The 19,941-nt window shown below is 41.5% G+C and overlaps 1 protein-coding gene across 2 annotated transcripts in view; it reads right to left on the bottom strand.

Annotated features, from left to right (window-relative positions):
• Positions 1-6,010, bottom strand: part of GRIP1 (glutamate receptor interacting protein 1) — a 308,647-nt gene extending 302,637 nt beyond the window's left edge. For both annotated transcript variants that reach the window (XM_038154124.1, XM_038154121.1), the window contains exon 1: positions 5,667-6,010. In XM_038154124.1, coding sequence (XP_038010052.1) covers positions 5,667-5,721 — 55 coding nt within the window. In that variant the 5' untranslated portion in view covers positions 5,722-6,010. The remainder of the gene's footprint in view (positions 1-5,666) is intronic.
• Positions 6,011-19,941: the final 13,931 nt, after the last annotated feature.

Raw genomic sequence — 19,941 nt, forward strand, 5'->3', positions numbered from 1 at the left:
CCTCTTTTCCATCTTTGTGTTAGAATCTTCCCCATCCCAGCTGGTTTTAAGAGAAAGAACAAAAAAACTGACACAGCGTGCCTGTGCCCTTTGCATGCTGCTGAAAACCAGCTCTAGAGCGTCATCTTATCCCACCTGGCAAATGGTCCTCAGCAACAGTCAGTTTAGCAAATGGAGAAAGACCAATGCCCAAGACACAATTCAGTCAAGACTGAGGGGAAAAGAGACAGAAGTCCCAACAAGAAAAAAATACATACAGTTTGTAACCAGGTTTTTTTTTTATTAATCTGTCTCCTAGTATTAGTGTTTTCCAATCTGAGATTTAGTGGTTGCTTCAGATGCTTCTGGAGGAGGGGAATGAAGCTAGCTTCTTGAGTCAGCAGCTGAGAAACTGCCATTTCCCTCCATTTCTGTCCTTACCACTTCTTCACCTTAAACTTCACTACAGTGCACTTTCCGTACCACAACTGACCAAATGTCCCAACTGCTCATGTATTAGCTATCTGCACTCCACACTAAATCTAGGCAATGCCTTCCCTGGGGTAAAAGATGATCTTCCACACATCTCTCTCCAAACATTCATCCCCAACACTCAGTCTTGTCTCTTAGGGCTGCCACTGTGAATACATCCTCTCCTCACAAAAGTTTTTTACCATCCAGGTTATACTTTAACTTTTCAGGAGGCATGTGACACACATGAGAAAACAGATAAAGACAGGCAGAAAGTCTCTACAAGGTTTCCAATCCTAGGTCTGGAGCTCTCTTCAGTTTCCAAGAATCCATGTAAGCTCAAGAAGGAAAAGATTCCTCTTGCCTTACTAGGTGAAACATTGAAATACAAAGAACAGTCACCCTCAGCCTTCGGTTGAAAATAAGCTGATTTTTAACATGTACCTGGCAGGAGCATGAAGCATATCCACTGTGAAGTGGCCTCATTTGATCAGATGCAAATTGCTAACCCACAATAACATGATTAAATTCAGTAACATATCTTTCCCTTATCTGAGAAACTGATTCTTTTCCTGCTTAAGATGAGCAGACAAGCTCACGCAGCAGTAACCTCAGGGATAGATGCTTGTTGTCAGCACATCTTCCATGAGAACATGCTGGTTTTGTATTTGAGGCAGGATTCACAAAATACCTGTGCATTTTTTTTATCCTTGAGTCCTGGGGTTTAAAACGTTTCCTAATGTTTCCTTTAAAATGTTTCCTTTAAGTTCACCTGATTTCCCTGACTGTCAAGTGTGAACATGGATAGAGAAGCAGAAAATAAAAATTCAGTATTTCCTTCTTCCTTGACCTAACTGGTCTATTTAACAGAGGAAAAACAACTGTGGAATGAAAACCACTTGAAAAATAAAATCGAGACCAAAGCATCCTTAGATGCTTTAATTTCTAAAATTAACATTCATGTACATTAAGGGATCTCTAGCAGTCCCACAGTGAGCATACAAGATGTAGAAGGAGTATTTTCTGTACTCCTGGCAAACTTGATCAGCTATGAAGTTGAAACGGGAGTTCCATTAAACACCTTCATTTAACTTGATTGGAAGGAATACTGAACAAAATTAATTCCAATAACATTTTTCTTCTTCAAGTATTTACGAAGATGTCACCCCAGAAAGTGTTTTAGGTGGTTTACAACAAGATCTGATTTACGTCTTAGGCAGAAAACTGGGGAGGAGGGAAGTGCACCCTGAATTTTAAAGGCACTGTCTTACACTAGCACATCTTCACATGTCATTTTTGAAATGACAGGGTATACTCTGCATCAGTTACTCTGCATCAGTTATACGTTACAAATCTTTTACTTAACACAGAGCACAATTTCTTTCCTCTAAAGGAGAGGACTTCTTGTGATAATTGTGGCAGTGAAAGCTAGAAGCAGCACAGCCACTGCAGAGTACTGTTTGGTTACAGAGCAGCAGAATACCAGGAGCTGTGCTGCAGTACACATAGAAAAGCAGCTCTCCACTTCATATCTTAAATATGGTTTTAGTCACTGAAAACCAGCACAATATGATTTTAAGTTGATGTAAGTATCCCACATAATTTCCACAGTCAAGACATCTAAAAATACTTGTTGAAATACCACTGATTGCCGCCCCTCAGAAGAGAATCTTCTCCACCACAAAGCACTCTCACAAACATTAAACTCTACATGAAAATACACGCTCTGATGCTTGAACCATTATCCCAGGTTATTCTCCTTTACCCAGAGTATCAATTGTTGCCAAGGTGAGCCAACAGCATTGACCACATCTCTGCTACTTCATTTCAGCAGGACTGGCCAATTTCCATTAGCAAAATTCTGATTTTATCAAGTTTTTGGATAACCTCCATGTCAGCGCATGACTTGTAGGAACAACGATCACAGGCTGTGCTAAGGACTTCTGCAGTAGATATTCAAGATAGAAGGGCGACTCTGAAGCAAGGAAGGGGCAAACAAGGATACCAATACACTAAAATAACCCCACTTGGACCAAACTCAGTAGGTCCGCACAAGGTTATCACCATTTGCAACATCCCAAGAGCTCCTCACATCAAAACACCACAGCTCCTTGGATAGCTTTTAAGTTGATTCCTTGCACCAGAACATGCTGTGGCATGCACTGCAGTGTGGCAGCACTGCCATCCAGTTCCTGACACCCAAGATGAACTGAGCATCAAGGGAAATACAACAGCCTTGAAGTGCTCCCAAAGCAATGCTGCATTGGTTTGGAGTGAGAAAAGACTATCAGTACCCAGTGAACCTTCTATGCTGCAGTGCCTTGAGGATACAGCCCCCACATCCTCTCTAACAAATCCACCCACCCCTCAAACCTCACGTCCTAGTGCCCACAACTCCTTCCTCCCTTCCACTGCTGAGGACCTAAGGGCCCGATCAGCTCCCTACAGGTGCATGCAGAAGACACAGAGCTCTCTAGAAAGCCTGTAACATTTGAGGGGGAAAAAGATCTGGTACAAACCACTCATAGCTCACCACAGGGAAATCTTTGCCTTCCCAGTTTTTCCAGCACCTTCAGAGCTGACTTTTCCAGCTGAAATCTGCTGCTACAACTAGACTTAAAATTAAAGCTGCGCAGTACCTGTTTATTATGACAGAGAAGGGGGGTATGGACTGTGGATATAATAAAGCCAGCAGGAGAGGCTTCCCTGAAGGGGAAAGTCAGCAGGAGGCACAAGGATAAACTGGCATTACTTACCTGCTCACTTCTTTTTTGAGACCTTGTTTGGTTTGTGGTTGTAGGGTACTTTTCTGGTTTGGATGGGTTGTTTTATCCCTTTTCATTTTGTAGTTTGTTTTACAAGTGATCACCACCAAAAAACTTCAGCACCAAATTAACTTAGCAGGTCTGTGTTGTTATACAGGAAAATTACTACTAGTCAGTCCTACTAGTGTTCATAGAGTTGAATAAAGACTAGCTTCTCTTACAGGAACAAAACACTGATTAAAACAATCAGATTACAGGAACACTAAATCAAAGAAAATACACAAGCATTTAAATGTTTCTTATTCTTATATTCTGTATGAGTATTCTTATCCTATATACACAAGCATTTGGGATGGATAAATGGATATTTTGTATCCTATATAAAGGCATACTTGTATATGCGACATAAATACAATTTATACTAGTAAATATTTCACATGCAGTATTACTCCATAGCTACATCATAGAAAGCTATCAGCTACACTGTTAGTTTAAAACAACAGTATTTACATTCACAAAAAAGTCTTCTGATAGCACAACGTACATAAAACGTTCTGCAGACTATCTGAATGGAAATATTTTCTAGAAACAGAAGAGGGAGATGTTAGCATAACTGGCTCTGAACCAGAATTTAACTGTATTTGTAATTGCCTTTTACTCAATGCCACACTAAACTCCCACATTAGCTAAAGATGCACCTTCATTTCATTACTGCACTAGCCATTTTTCTGTCTAGCTTGAAAGCTTTATTTCATCTATTCTTCATACTCAAGAACTATTAAATTCAATACTGATTAAATATTTTGACCATTTAATAATTTTCCAACTCTAAATCACGAAAGTTGCAGTGACTGGAATCCTGTTAAATTATTAGCTAAAACTTAAGCACTATACAATGCAACATACTTCAGAAGGCAATAATTTACTTTAGGCAGAGCAGAGATTTCTTTTCTTTACACAACTGAAATACAATAAAGAAAAGCATCAGTGGTAAGACTATTAACATATAAATCTATTCGGCTTCATAATAAAGATGAAAGAGGTTAAATAGAAACAGGAATAAACAAGAACTGTTAACAAATCAGTATTCTGACATTAAACCCATCAGAGCAAAACCACCACCATTGCTTACTCTGAATAAAGACAAGTCTGCATGTTACAGCTCATGACACAACCTTTATGCAGAATAAAATGAGAAAATCTTTCCAGTTTCTGACACAGCCAGATTAGACCCTTTCTAAAGTTCCCTCATCTGTAAACGCATCTGATGTATTTTGACAACTGTCATCCATCCTATTTCTGTGATTCCTGTGCTACACAGCTTTGTGACATAAAGAAATATGACCACAGATTTTAGTAATGATGCATTTACTGAGAGTAAAGACTCAAAAGCTCGCTTTTCACAGCTGAAACACCTTGCACTCATTTCAGCAACTATTTTCATGATGTCATATGTTTGTGATGAACTTCCCATTAGGGATAGGATTTACTAGTGAGAAGGGCAGCAGTTCTGCAAAAGACTTCCACCTCCAACACAAGGGAACAAGACTTCTTCCACAGCAAACAGAACCTCCTCCTTTTGAATACTCAGAGAATTGTTGTTCCTAGCAGGAGAGCCAGCTATCCAACACGGCAGCAACCAAACCCAAATGTCCTGCCTCAGGACTCCACATGCTACCACGGAACTAACCTGTAAATCAAAGACATGCTTCGACGGGCATACCTGTGAGGAAATGGTGTCCCAGCCTTTTTGTCATTGACACTCACAGGTTGAAGACGGAGCAAGGCACACAACACCCACCCATGACAGAAGCCCTCTCTGAGGAAGGGGCAAAGACACCTTTTTTATTATAACAAACAGATAGGTTATTCTTAAAAACGACCAGAAACCCTCTCGCTTCTGACATCACCGACCCGTACGGCGGGGTTCGGGGACCCGGGGCCATCCCGGGACTCGGGGCAGCTACCGCGGGCACTGCTCGCCGCCGAGGCGCGATCGCTGCCGGTTCACAGGCGTCCCCCGGGAGGGACGGGATGGGTCCAGCAGCGGCCCGGGGCAAAGCCACACGCGGAGAAGTTTCGCGAAGTCACTTCGGAGCTACCTTCCCACCCCTCCGCCTCACGCCCCTCCAGCTGTAAAAGCCCGGCCCGGGGCAGCGCGGGCGGCAGCCCCGCGGAGAAAAGTAAAGTTGCAGCGGAGGCGGCGGGGGCCGGCGCGGTGTGTCCCCCGGCCCGGCGCCGGTGCCGCCCCCCGCAGCCCCCGCTCCAGCCGCGGCGGCGGAGCAAGATGGAAGGCGCGGGGCCGGCCGCCCGCCCGTCCCACCGCGGGGCGCCTGCAGCCGGGCACGGGCACGGGCTGCGGAGGGGGCACCCGCGGCGCCGCAGACCCCGGCCCGCCCTCCCGCCTGCCCTAGCGGCGGGCGGCTGGCGCCCCCGGGGCTCCACGCTCACCTCGCTCCGGCTCGGCTTGCAGGCAGATGGGGATGTTCTTCTTCCAGCCCGGCATGGCTCCGCGCTCCCCGCTCAGCGCTGCTGCGGCTGCGACGGGGGGCGGCTCATGGCAGGGCGAGGCGGCGGCGACCCGCGCTCAGGGGGAAGTCGGCGGCTCCGGCGGGCAGCGGCGGAGGGGCGGCGGCCGCGCGGTGGGAGGGAGAGAGAGGGCGGGGGAGGGGAGGCGGCGGAGCTCCGCCAGCCGGGAGACGGCAGGGAGGCAGGCGGGGAAGGAAGGCGCGGGCTCGCCCCGGTTCAGCCGGGGAGCGGAGAGGGTGGGCGGGGGGATTGTGGGAGGCAGAGGAGGCGCGGAGCGGTGCCCGGCCCCGGCCCGGCCCTGGCGCCGCCGGCAGGTGGCCCGAGCCAGCGGCCGCACAATGGAGAGCGCGGGGCGGCCCCGCTCGGGCGCGGCGGGCCCAGGTGGGGCGGGCGGGGCGCGCCGCCTCTCGCCCGCCAGGTGCGGGCCGGGGTGCGGGGTGCCCCTCGCCGCGGGGAGCGGGGCGGGGGCTGCGGTTGTGGCCGCGCTCCCGCGTTCGCGGCCGCGGGGTGTGGGACTCCGCACCGGTGCAGGGGTCTGAGTTTCGGCCCCCGCGGGGCCACCGGCGCGGCCATCCCGCCGGACCCTCGCCTCGCAGCACTGACAAGGGCTCGTCCCTTTCCCTCCGCAATTCCTGACTGGCCAGTTTCTGTGCACCCAGGTGTGCGAAAGCGGGGCTCTAAGGAGGTAAAACAGAGGCAAGCTCCCACGAAGGGCAGGGACTGCCCCCGATCAAATAAACCCGAATTTGCACCATAAAGAGTCCAGGACTCGTTGTGACAGGTCAAATTTCTGTCAGTATTGCAGGCGGTTCCTTACGACCTTTTGACTAAAAGGCCTTAAATCTCACCACTAAAATTATTTCTGTCAGAGCCATGCCTAACAAGAAACTAATGCTATGATGATTAAATATTCCTTTTATTTTTTAGAGAAAAGAAATTCAAAGTGGCAGGCTTGAACGTCGTTTGAAAATAATGATAGCAATAAAGATGAAGCTTTTTAATTTTCTGAGGCACTTCTGTGGGTGCACTCCTATAGGAGCTTCATCCTGCCTAACAATTATGTCGTGATCATTTTTATATTGTCTGTAACATCCTCGTGTTTATAGAAATTATGTAATTTTATGTAATCAAACAACTCCACGTGAACCCTTTACTCAGAGGAAAATTTGAAGGGTTTAATTTCTGCTGTAAATTTCATGACAGTTTCCTGACACAGCATTCTTCTGTGTTGACATTGTGCCAGCATGTCAAGCAGAATGTGTCTTGGTGCTCATGAAAACCCCTTGTTGAAAATCCCATTGATGAAAGCTGCAGCTCCTGGCTTTGCCTTGATTGCACTTGGGCTGCAGTCCTGTCATCAGCAATGCTGCAGGATCACTGAGCAGCACCAGGGATCCAAACAGAGCAGGCATATCCTGGATTTCGGTTGAATTAAGAGTATGCAATGATGAGTTCCCTTTGTTGACAACACTCTTGCAAGCTGTGAGCGGACAGGTGATACTTGATCTAGAACAAAACCCAGCAATGTGCTGTTTACAAACCAAAAACATTTTACCAAGTTATAAGTACCAGACTGGATTTATGTCAGCTTTGAATTATGTGACTATTTTTGTTTCATTATTTGGGACACTTAATTTGGATTTCCTGCATATTTGAACCACAATCTTGGCTCTTTTCTTTTAGAAGAGACATATTTATGCTAATATTCTCCTTCCTTTCGTAATCCTTTTACTTAAATAATGTTGGGGGGGCGTTATTGGTATTTCTAAAGAAAAATGTGAGTGTGCATGTGAATTTCTAAGCATTATAAAATAAAGATTTCCAGCTAGATTCTTTGCTCACAGGGCAAAACTGCCACACAATGCCTTTGGGGTGTTCAGGCAGAGAAAACTGAGAGAGAAAAAACTCTGCAGCTATTCAGCCCAGCAGGCACCAATACAGGGAGCAGGTGCAGAAAACTGTCCCAAGAGTTCCTGGAGAATACACAGGCAGGAAGAGGTTTAAAGGCAATAAAGTCTATAGAAATATAACTACTTTAAAAATAAAATTACTTTGGCATTTACCTCTGCCATTTCTTAAAAGACACCTGGACTTTCAAGTGCCATGGAATGAAATAAAACTTCAGATGATTGTGTCATCCATGTCCTAAATCTTACATACTACCTCTGATATCGACCTTTTACTCCTGATGTTTCCATTACAAGTGATAAAGATACAAACATTGAGCCTTAACATTGTAGTTCTGATCCTCCAGTTGATTTTTTTTGCCAGCACTGGAGTTCTGCAAAATAGCAGGTCAGAGGAATAAAGAAGTAGATTGCCTTACTCTTCAGTCCATAATAAGCCATTTTCTAGCTATTTTTTATAGTGTCATCACTTTGAATGTGAGTAAGAATTCCTTAGGACTGAATGTGGGATTTTTCAGGATCCTGCAGGATTCATAAAATCCCAGCTGCTGGTTTGGATTTGCTCCAGAAATGTGTTTCAGAATGAGAGATAAGTCCTACTTTTTCTAAATATCACTGGCTTCTCAGGAACAAATATACTACATATTAAATAGTTGACAACATTTGCATCATTAAATGGAATATGTGTGCTTCTCTCTGTCTTACGCAGTACTTTACAAATAAATCCTTTAAGGCAATGACAGTCTATAATTTCGCATTTATTTGCCACAGGAGAAGCTCGTATGGGTGCCTGGCTCAAGTTAATTTAATTGCTTTCTCTAACTCACATGAGCTGTTTTACATTGAATAACTGCTTCGGCATATCCCAGTGCTACTAATGGAAGAAAGCAGCCACCTGATTTAGATGTGCATTTTATGGTGAATATATCACACAGGTAGCTATAAACTTCCTGACAGCTCTTTTCTGTCTACAGTTTTTTCCCCAGAGAATTTTACATTAATCAAATCTTCATTTTCAAGGAAGCACCCTTTATTCTTACTGGATACTGCAACATGCAGGTCATCTGAAGCATGTACAACCCTAGAATTAATCAAAAGCAAAAGATGTATCATCAAGGAAAGGTTTTATTCTGTGAGCATGCCTTTCCTAAAAGTTAGGTACAAGAAGTATGAAGATGGTCAGGCAGAGGGTTCAGTTGCTGGAGGACTATAATGTTTCTCAGTAAATGGAGATTTGCACCATAAATTCTTTTAAGCTAGGAAAAATGCCTTAGCTTTGAGGTCTTCTAAACTTTTCGCTTTTTTTTTTTACTAAGTAACTGACATGTTTACATACACATTTTTGACTACAAGGAGCTTTAGAAGGTATGAAGGAAAATCTCTTCTGCAAATAAAAGTCAAAAATTGCCTAAAATAACTTTTATAATATTAAGATATTGCAACTTCCATGGGTTTCTGGATCAGAACTTCCATATCATTCTGTAAAAATACTTGAGCATACCATATTGTTGTTGATGGCTTTGTAGTATTTGGCTGTGCCATCTGTGGAGAAGCGTAGATTCTGATTCTTTTAGGTGGACTGGTCACCAATGCGAGCCTGAGGCTGTGTTACTAAATGTTACATAAATGTCTGCTAGTCACATTAAAATGTGATTGCATTAAAAAACTGATACCAATCCTGTCAGAACTGAGCACTAGGCAGACCAGAAATGAACTCAATACAACATCTTCTCTGTCCACTGCTCTTCTATTTCATCATTCTATATTTTCCTTTTATTAAAAAAGTGTCTTATCTTGAAAGCTATTGTCACATTGCTGAACATTAGGTCAAAAAGTTCACAGATGAGACATAAGGAGTATACCAACAATTGATTTTTATTTTTTTTACATTGTTTTGGACTTTTCTTAACAAATGTTAAGAAAAAATAGTTGGACATCCTGGCACAGAGCGGTAGCCAGTCATTGTCAGCCTCAATGCGGAATATCCACCTTAGATCAGTGCAGCAGACAGGGTCCCTTTGGCTTGCTCTGTTTATGAATCTCTCACATTGGCTAAGTGGAGGATTTCAGCAGAAGAGGAGAATGTCTGAGCCTGTCTGTGGAAACGGGCCCATCAGGAAGTTAAAACCCAAGTTACTTGCTCTGTCAGTTCCAAAAAGATTTAGGAATCCAACAAAACATGAGCACAATTAGTTTAGGGAAGTTGGCTACAGCCTTCAAATAAGCAAAAGGGGAAGGTGGGAGTTTTATGGACTGTGTTTGTGTGTTCAGGAACCTGCAATCCACCTGCTGCCCATGTTATGTACCTGTGTGACTTGGGATTTAGATATCTGATGTTTTACGGAGGCAGGAAGATTTTCTCTATTTCCCTTTAAAGAAAACATTTTTAAGGTTTTACCTCAGATCCTTGAACTACAGCAAACAAGCTCAGAGTTAGCAGAATAAGATGTAGATTCTTGGTCATGACAGCATCCTTGTGCCAAACACACACAAATTCCACTAGACAGCAGACTTCTTGGGTCTACCTACTTGCCTTTTCCTCTTTCTGTAACCTGCACCAAGACAAAGAGACACCATTTCCCTGTGTGCTCAGGCTTTGAGCTCTGAAGAGATATAGATAACCAAGATGGAAATTTTGGGGATTGTGCACTGCTAAAATAAAATACTCTAATTAGTACTTAAAACTGTTTGCACAAAAATGAGTTGTGTAAATCAGCTGCAAAGGGCTACACAATTACCAACGTAATGAAAAAATAAAATTATGCAAATATTTAATACCCTGACTTATATTTGCCTTTTTGTGCTGATATTGAATTATAAATAAAGTAGAGCATTAACTGATCACAACCCTCTCTACAGTCCTACCCAGCAGCACCAAGCTCCATGATAGCCATCACATCAGCTATCCATGATAGCTTGATGCTTGATAGCATCAAGCTCCATGATTGCCTGAAGGAAGGCTCCACAATTCTCCTTTATTTCTGTGGTCAGCATTGGAAGGACTTTCATTTAAATACTTGGTTCTCAACATGGTCAAGCTGACTTTTATGGGAAAGAGATAAAGCCTGCAGCAGAAAAGGAGTGTAGTTTTGGGAACAACTCAGGGTGTCAAAAGCTCAGGATCAGCCTGCAGAAAAGAATGGGCCATGAAGCATCCTGGGATTAGGAATACTTAGGGAAAAGACTGAAGAAAACCTGGAGGAAAAAAATCTAGGCCCTGTTAACTGCCATTCATGGTGTTTCTACTGCAGGCATTATGGACAATGATTTCTGATTTCATTGTGACTAATGAGACTGTTATTGTCAAGGAAACTGCATGTAGTGAAATGGGATTTTGCTTCAGATTTGAGAACAGTTCACATGTTACCTTTTTCTCCCTCAGTCTTTCATGATCCAAGGCAGATTTCATGGAGAGACAGGGAAAAATGAGAGAGAGAACAGACAAATAACTGACAATCTTTCCTTAAAAAGTTAAGGCTGGTAGATAACCTGTGTGGTCAACTTAAAAAGCTGTTTTTCCTGGGGTGCTGGTTCTGCCTGTTCTCAGCATGCTGCCTGGGTGAGGGCACAGAGGGTGCCAGTTTTGCTTTCAGCTCTCCTATGCTCCTTGTTCAGCAGCCTCTCAGGGTTCACCTTGCTATCTCCAGAAGACACAGTACTAGAGAGCAGCCCATGCAAAACAATCTGTATTTGGCCCCTCAAATTCCCAAGGTGCTTATGCTTTCTTCATCTGCTTTTCCTGCATATTTCATTTTGATGCTACTCTGTGTTGAATTCTGATTTACTTACTTTTCTATTTACTTACTTTTTCTGGCAAGCAACCTGCAGCAATGAATACTATTAATGACACTCAGCACACTTTGGGAAGTCCATTATCAGAAAGCCAGCTGCTATTTCAGGCACATTAGTTGTACCCATTATCCACACACAGGCCATATGATTGATTGTCTCATGAATCCTCACTAGCCCAGGAATAATGACAGGCCAGTGCTGACCCAATGATGAACTTAGAGCTGTGAGGGGTAACCACCTCTATTGTGCAACTCTTTCCACTTCAGGGCAGAAGTGTCCCATTTCTGGTGGCCTGGGGCAAGCTCATGAAATCTATCTGCCTCCAGGGATGGAGGATCTGGAGACACTGCTTGTCACCCTTGTGCTCCACACTGATGCCATCCTACCCCTCCTGAATCCACCTTACAACTGAAGAGTTAATGTGTTCAGGATCTAGCATTTCACAGAACATCTGCCTATTGTACAAATGCTTGGCAAGCATAAAGGGAAGCTGGAATGAACAACGGCAAGGTGGAAGGAAGGAAAACAACCAGTGTGCAATCTCAAGTAAGAGCTAAGTTAAAACCATTGACATTTTACAGGGACAAAAAAGATTGACATAGTGTTACTCAGCTACAGGCCCCATCATCCCTAGCACCAAATCTTCATAACTGCAGGGTGAGGGAGGAGTAGCCCCCAAAAGCAATGAGCAGAGTCTGCACCGTGGGTGTCAGAGACTTGGTGTTGTCAAAAGCAGATGAATTGGAACATGAAAGCACACAGCAGTGTAGGTGTGCTCCAACTGCCTTTCAAGACTGGGACCTCAGCTGCCCAGATGCATTTACAATTTCCAAGTTTTGCCCTAAATCTTAGAGAAAAGGTTTTTATTTTCTATCTGCTTTGACAAACAGCCATAAAGGTGATGCTCAGCTAGTGTGCCTATCAGAAAAATATTGGTCACACTTTTTCATTTTTTGAAATGTAGATTAAATTGAGTCTTTTAAGGAAATTCAGTATCATTAATGCAAATTTATGTGAATAACTCTATTATCTGTATCTCCTACAATACACAGAACATTGAGCTGATCAGAGAGAAGCTTTTTAAAAAAGTACTTGAGATAATGTAATGATCTTAAAGAATGTGTTTGTAAGCCTTGCACCAAAAATGAAAGAAAACCTGCAATTATACTTTCCAACAGGAAAAAACTGTTACAGAAATTGTTTAAAACATTGAAAAAACATTAAGATTAGAGAGGCATAATAAGTATTTTATCAGGAATTTTCTACAAAGAAGACATAGTGTTTAGTATCAATTCGTAGTCCTGTTCAATGCTAACAGCCCTGATTCAGAGGAGGATGCACATATGACAAACTGTAACTTTAATGATGTGGTTACTTCCACTAAGGGAGTGAAAGGAGCTTTCCTGGATCAAGCAATCCAGCAGGTTCTGTGCAAATCAATACACACACTGGCATGTATGGATTCATACTCTCACTTTGAAACAAAGAGGGGAAGGTGTGGTATAGAATAAACTGGTATGAAATATCTCTATGTCTATTATGTATATTCCTCCTGTGGCAAGGTGTAGTTTCTTGATAATAAGCACAATCCAATTAGAAATCTTTTTATTCTCCATCAGCCATTAGTACATATCTTGCCCCAATCATCCTGCATAAAGCAGTGGCACTTCAGAGCTAAAACTAGCAGCATATTTCAACTTAACTGTAAAGTCTCAGTACTACAAGGTAGTAGAGTAGTAGGGTTTTGTCAGACTTAAAAAGTGTAAAAAAAAGGTCAACAGTTTTCCTTTTTATATTAAGTTGTTGCACCTTTTTATATCTGTACATGGTCCTGTTCCCTTATAAATATATGAAAGTTGAATAAACATTTATAGTAATGAGTTGGTAATCAGAATTTGAGTAGAACACTATTTTTTAATAAAATACCCATTAAGGTCCTGTGTATTGCTTATGTAGGCAAAAGACTTGCATGCACTTTTTTCATTAAATTTGTTTGACTGATTTACTTGCTGATCAGACTGCTCTAAAAAGGAATGTAGGATTTCTGCATCAGAATTAAGTCTCTTCTTTTTTTTGACCAAGGTAAGAAATCATCCAAATGCACTTGGGAAGTACCTATTGTGGAATCCACTACATTTTACTTCCAGCACTCTTCAAATATACTAGCAATAATGACAGTAGTAACAATTAATTGTGGTGCATTTGTTAACAGTTACATTTAAGGATCTTTAATGTCCTTTTCCTTAGCCATGTCTTGGGCAATAAAATGTTCAGCTGTTAATATCAAGAATTTGTACATTCAGTTATTCAATCTGCTTTGCACACTGGAAAAAGTTGGACCATTGATCGCTCCTGTTGTGATACAATTATTTTTAGCTTACTTCTTGATTTTTAAATATGTACTGAGAATACTAATTTCGCTACTTACCATCTACCATCCCCCTTCCAAAAAACCTGCAACATGTATTGTACGTGTATACATACTGTATACATATACTTTATATTTGCCTTTATCTTATAGTTTTAGGTGCCTCTTCATAATGAATAGCAATCAATGTAGTAATTTGCATTTGCACAGAGAATCCAAAGCAGATCACAAACCATTGGTATAGCTGTTTATAGTTAATAAAACTTTAAAACACTGAATTTTACATTTAAGGGGAATAAATTGAAACTGCCTTTTTTTTTTCTTAAATGAAGAATGGGAAAACAAATTTAGAACTAAAAGCAGCTGTTGCCATGACACAGTCTAAATATTTAGGAGGAAAATACCATTACCATTAAAATAGCAGCATGTTTTTGAAAATCGTGAACTGTTGGAGCACAAACTTGATAATTTCTTTTAATGGAAACCAAGTCCTGGAAGTTCTCTCTGCGAAAGAACAGGAGAATATTTCCCAGCCTGCTGCTGAACAGAGCCTTCCATGCTGGAGACCTTATTAAGAGTTGGACTAAAAGATTAAGAAACGTGAGATAATGATAATTGAGTAATAGATGTCTGTCAGAGAAAATGGCACCTCTATGGTAGACAATGGAAACATGTCACTTTTAACTTTTTCTCATATAATGTAATAAGCAGATTGATAGAAAATATTTTAATAAAAGATCCTAGATAGTAATTTTCACTGTGATACAGCCTGAGATTAGAGTGATATTATGCTACTTGGGAAAGTGCTTTTTATTTTTCAGCCTATTATTGCTTTGTTTCCTACAAGTTTCCTGTACAAAAATACCAGAAACTTTCTCAAAGCCTTTGTAACAATGAAGACTGACTCAAAAAAAAAAAAAAAAAAGTCCTTTGATGCCCATTTTTGACCCACAGAACAGATTACAGACACCAAGACTGTGATGGGAAGGTCTCAACAGCAAAGTAAAGCACTTGAAACAACACACTAACAACGGGATCTGCTGTCCTATAATGTAATAAAGTGTCTCATTATATAAAATCTAACTAGCTTTGAAATTGCAGCTAACCCTTTGTGTAGATCAACAAATTAGCTATTACAAGTAATTCAAATGCAATGTTTCAATCTACTCTAGTGGCTTAAAATGGATATTTACACTGATGTATTCTTGGGGATAATATCCCAGTTAACTTTACAAAAACCATAGCCTCTGAGGCCTCTGAAAGAAATCCAGTATTACACTTCCCCATACAAGGGTTCCTAGGGAAGGAATAATCTAAGGGAGTATTTCCCCCAGCTTTTCACCCACTGCTGTCTTCCTTCTTAATCCCTGTCCTGCAGGTGCCAGCAGGCAGAGGTCCAGACTGGGGCACAGCACTGCCACTCCTGATTCACCTCCTGGTGCTGCCACAGCCTTTAGCTGGTAGGGTCATTGCTTTCACACCCAGCCCTTATCTAAAGCTGGCCTGACAAGATCTGGAATATCTTCCAGGACACCTCCCAGTGCTCATAGGTAGTACATGCCATTTATTTGGACAGCCGTCTTTTAATTAAAACTACGTTGAGTGCAGACCTGTGCTTTTGTTCATGTAAACACTCACATAAGCCATGATACTGCCATGCTTTTTGCTCTAAAACATAAAATTCACAGGGGCAGCAGCAAGAAGCAGTCACCATGTTTGATGATCCTGGTCTGCTTACATGTCACCTTCTTGTTCTTCACAACCCAGCAAGACTCTCAGATGCTTCTTTAGGGTCTGAACAGGGAAGACTTGAAGCTCCCTCACACCTTTGAGGTAAAAAAAAAAAAAAAAAAAGACAGAGTCAGTGGAAGTTATTATTAACAGTGAAACAACAGTAATGCTCCTACTGTAGAAGGTCAAGCACTTAAGTGCAATTGATGGCTGTGTCGGCCCCCACTGAACTGGGCACACGCAGAGGATACCTAACCTAGCCCAGGGCTGTGAGGTAACAGGCTGTGAACCACCCTGGAGTAGCAGCTAACACCAGGACCAGATGACAGTAATTAGTAGTACAGATTCGTTTCATACAGGATCAAAACCTACAGAAAAGTGTGCACTGAGAATAAGGGAATTACTGTGTTCCAACTGCCTCTCCCCATCACACCTCTGCCAGTGATATTTGGACATCAATTTTCAAGTTTGAACATCTCAGTCCAACTCTTGCATAGCAGGTACTGTACAAAGACATTTATGGAGCATTTGTGGTCAGTGAGTAAATAATCACTGCTGAAATTTAAATATAGAATGTTCCAAACTATATTGCTGCCTATGTTTAAAAACAGAGCACACAAGCTCACTGTAAATTTTCAGAGGCTTTGCCAAGCTGAAGTTCTTGGATTTGCTTTACCCCAACTGAAACATTGAATCTTTAAGGTGCTGCTGTAAAAGCACTAGTGACAACTGCTAGTCCACACAGGAACTGTAATTGCATGGAAGGAAAAAAGTAAAGGAAAGAAGTAAACAAGTCAAGCATCATAAAGGAAGTTCAGTATGGTAAGTGTTTGGAGTACCCCTTTTATTCCAACTTCTTTTCTACATGCATTATTTTTCTTTGTGGTAGTCCATACAAGTTGTGGATTTTGGTTTCAAATAAAAGGCAGCTGGCAAAAAGTAAATTCCTATTTTGTAAATGTGTGATTCCAATTGTTCTCATGCAATGACCATACTACTGGACTTGTTTCAAGATATGAGGGATGACACTTGTTTTACTTTGCTCACACCAGCGGCCTCTCCTTTCAGCGTAGAGCACAAGGGTGGCAAGGAAGGCTTCTGCTCACCATACCCTGCCAGCAGCACACTGGTTTCAGTGCATGCTGCTCCCTTTGCAGGGAGGTGAGTTTCCCTTTCCTAAAGGCAATTAAATACTCACCGGAGGAGGGGCTTCAAGAGCACATCAAGAAAGAGGATGTAGGGGAACCAGCTAAGCCTGCACATACCCACCAAAACTTTATGGGCTTTGGAAGCAGGTCGCTAAGGGATCCAGGCCTTGGAGGTTACTAAAGCAAAGATTTCTAGGGTCCAGAGGAGATTTTAAAGGTTTCTTTACAGCCCAGGATGTCTTTGCTGGACCAAAAGCAAGCCTGAAGAAAAAGTCTCACATTGCAGAAAGGTATTTCTCAGGGAAACTATTCACAAACCCCTGCACCAACATTATGTCTTAGCCAACAGCTTGGTATTTGAAAAAATGTTTACAGCATCTGCTCAAACAAAACGCTACATTTAAAAGCCCATTTTTGTGCATTTGGATGTTCACTTTCAAGACAAAATGAAGACAGACCCACCTTGGACTTCTGACCCCTTTGGAGTCCTATTAAACTGCAAATGAAACTCAGGTATCCAGTAGTTCTGTAAAAAGTAGCGTAACTGTTGAAATACATAAGGAAAAATAAATTAGAAAATAAGATGCAAAACATCTTGGGAAACTGTTGTTGCTGGAATTTTAGATCTGAAGGTTTGATTTCCATACTGTAGTAAAGTTTCTTTCAGAGTATTTCATCCCCAGGTCAAACTTGCAAAGTCTGGTTTCTGAGAGAGAAAAACAAGTTGTATTAAAGTTCTAATGAACGATGAATTATAAACTCAAAGTGATTACAATTGTTTGTGGATAGGTATATAATGTCATTGAACAGCTTGAAGGCAATAAGAATGATAATTTGTCTATGTCAGTGCATGAATATACAGGATTCTTCTCCTCAGACTGCTGAAATACTAAGAGTACATAATCACACTGGGAAATTTTACTCGCATGATCTACATGAACTGTTGACATGTTTTCCTCCCTGCCAGAAAATGTTAGGGAGACAGAGCAAATGTAGAACATTCACTGGGAAATTATTTTGCATTTTGTAAAATGGCAGGAAAGATATTCCTTCTGCATTGCCTGAACAATAGGAAACATCCATCAGAAAACCTTGAAAATTATTGGTCAGTGCATTTCACAAATGTCAAAACAAGTATATTTTACATATTAGGCATCTTCTACAAATATAATTTAATTATATGAAAGATAGATAAATTAATACATTCTCTCTAACTGTATGCATACATAAGTTTTCCTTAGAAAAAAGAAAATACTTCCTTTTAAATATAAGTTCTTTAAAATATATCTACCTTCTCCTTAATGAACTGCATGTCAAGAGTATAGAGTTGAGATGTTTCAGAGCCTGCTGTATTCCTGTGTGAGTTTGTCCTGCAATAGTTGAACACATTTCCATTTCATGTGGAAAACAAATTTTATTTCTTTTAACAGGAAAGGCAAAAGCATGTGGATTAATAAAAGATGCCTCTCAATAAATATGGTAACTAACTTTGAAAAGTAAGACAAAAGAGGCTATTGTAGAGTGCTAAAGAATTCAAGGGTGTTTAGGAGTGTAATTTGGCCCTTCCACATTTTCTCATAATTCCTTCTCCCATCCTTCTCTGCAAGGATGCCCTTCCCCACCCCTGTGCACCTCTGTCCTGTTCTGCCTCTCCTGCTGCAGGGAGCTGTGTTCTTCTTGCTAACAGTCCTCAGCTGCCTGAGGGCTGGCATCCCACGAGCTGAGAAGGGAGGAGAAGGAGCAGAAGGGGGCAGAGAAACCTGGGAAAGGCTACTTTAGTCTCCCCTCTCCTATTACACAAAACCTTCCCTTCTCCATAGGCTTGGCTCTGATGCCCAGGACAACTGGGCTGGTGCCCCGAAGGCACTGGTGAAGGCTGCATTCAGCATGACTGGGTGAAGCAGGCAGAAAGCACTCAGGTGCTCACCATGCCCAGGTGTGTTCATTCTCTTCATAGTCTGCCAGAAGAAATTGAAGGCCCCCCAAAAGCCTCCTTGTAGACCTCTGTGACTGTAGTAGATGAGCAACATAATCTTCCATAAATTCCAGTACATCAAAGAAATATTAGCATGGGAGCTCCACATTTTTTCCTTTGGAAAGAATTTGACTAGGTTTAATATGGCCTGGATTTGTCAAAGCCTGACTTCTGTTCCTTACTCTTGTATAGATGTAAATTAAGCACAGTGTAAATCAAACACAATGTAAATTAAGTACAAAACTGCTGAATTAGAGTATGCAGATAGGGAATTATGCAATAGGGATTATAAAGCAAAATGAGTCAGTAAGGAAAAAAAAGTGTGGAATATTTATTTTCTTTTAAAACAGGAAGGTTAGCTGCTGTTTAGGTATTCTTAAAACATACATTCTTCTACGATAGCTTCACTTGCAGACAGCTTGACTGGAGTTCTTTACTGATCCACACTGAGATTATGGGAATGCTTTTGGGTTAACAACTCCATCCTGGCATCTGAATACTGAATTACTGATTTTAGTACTCAGAATGGAAGAAAATTTGGCTGAAACTTGGTGTGAAAATATGGCTGAAATTTGGAGTATGTCAAGGAGCACTTAATAAATGTGCTCTTAAAATTTTTACATTACTAGACACACCACATGATATTTTGAAGATTAAATTTGATTTATTTTAAAGTTTATGGCTTCTTTTTTTTTCTCAGTTACAATTTGCAATTCCAGATACAACAATAACTTTGTAAATAAGGCATGCCCTTAATTCATGTACACTGTTAGTGGATAGTTCTCTGAATAGCAAAGCATGAATTTGCCTCTGAGGTTGCTTCTTTCAGAAGCTGTATCCCATCTGATACCAGCAACAAGATTTGCCACTCCTAAGGCAGAAAATGAATGCTCAGAATATACCGATCTCCCTTGGCTGAGAGACACACTTTCAATTTATCAGGCATGCTTTCCAGTAATGGGTTAACCCTTATAGACAGCTAATGTTCATTCTGATTTTGCTGGAATATATTTATGATAACATATTTTTATCATTCCACTGGAATAAGCATAAGAAAGGCAGGATTGTTCAAAATAATGGTCGAAAGGGGAGTAAAAATGAGAGCCCAAAATAGGCTAATAAAATCCTTCTCAAATATGCAGATATCCCAGAGAAGAAAAGAAAAAGGAGTATTTTTTTTTTATATCTGACATTGATACAGAGGAAGATTTGGTATCACTGGTCAGCAACAAGCTAGAAAATATTGACAAGTACAAAGTGACTCATGAGGCTCTGC

The sequence above is a fragment of the Motacilla alba genome, chromosome 1A (genome assembly GCF_015832195.1).
Source record: "Motacilla alba alba isolate MOTALB_02 chromosome 1A, Motacilla_alba_V1.0_pri, whole genome shotgun sequence".
Taxonomy (NCBI): Eukaryota; Metazoa; Chordata; class Aves; order Passeriformes; family Motacillidae; genus Motacilla; species Motacilla alba.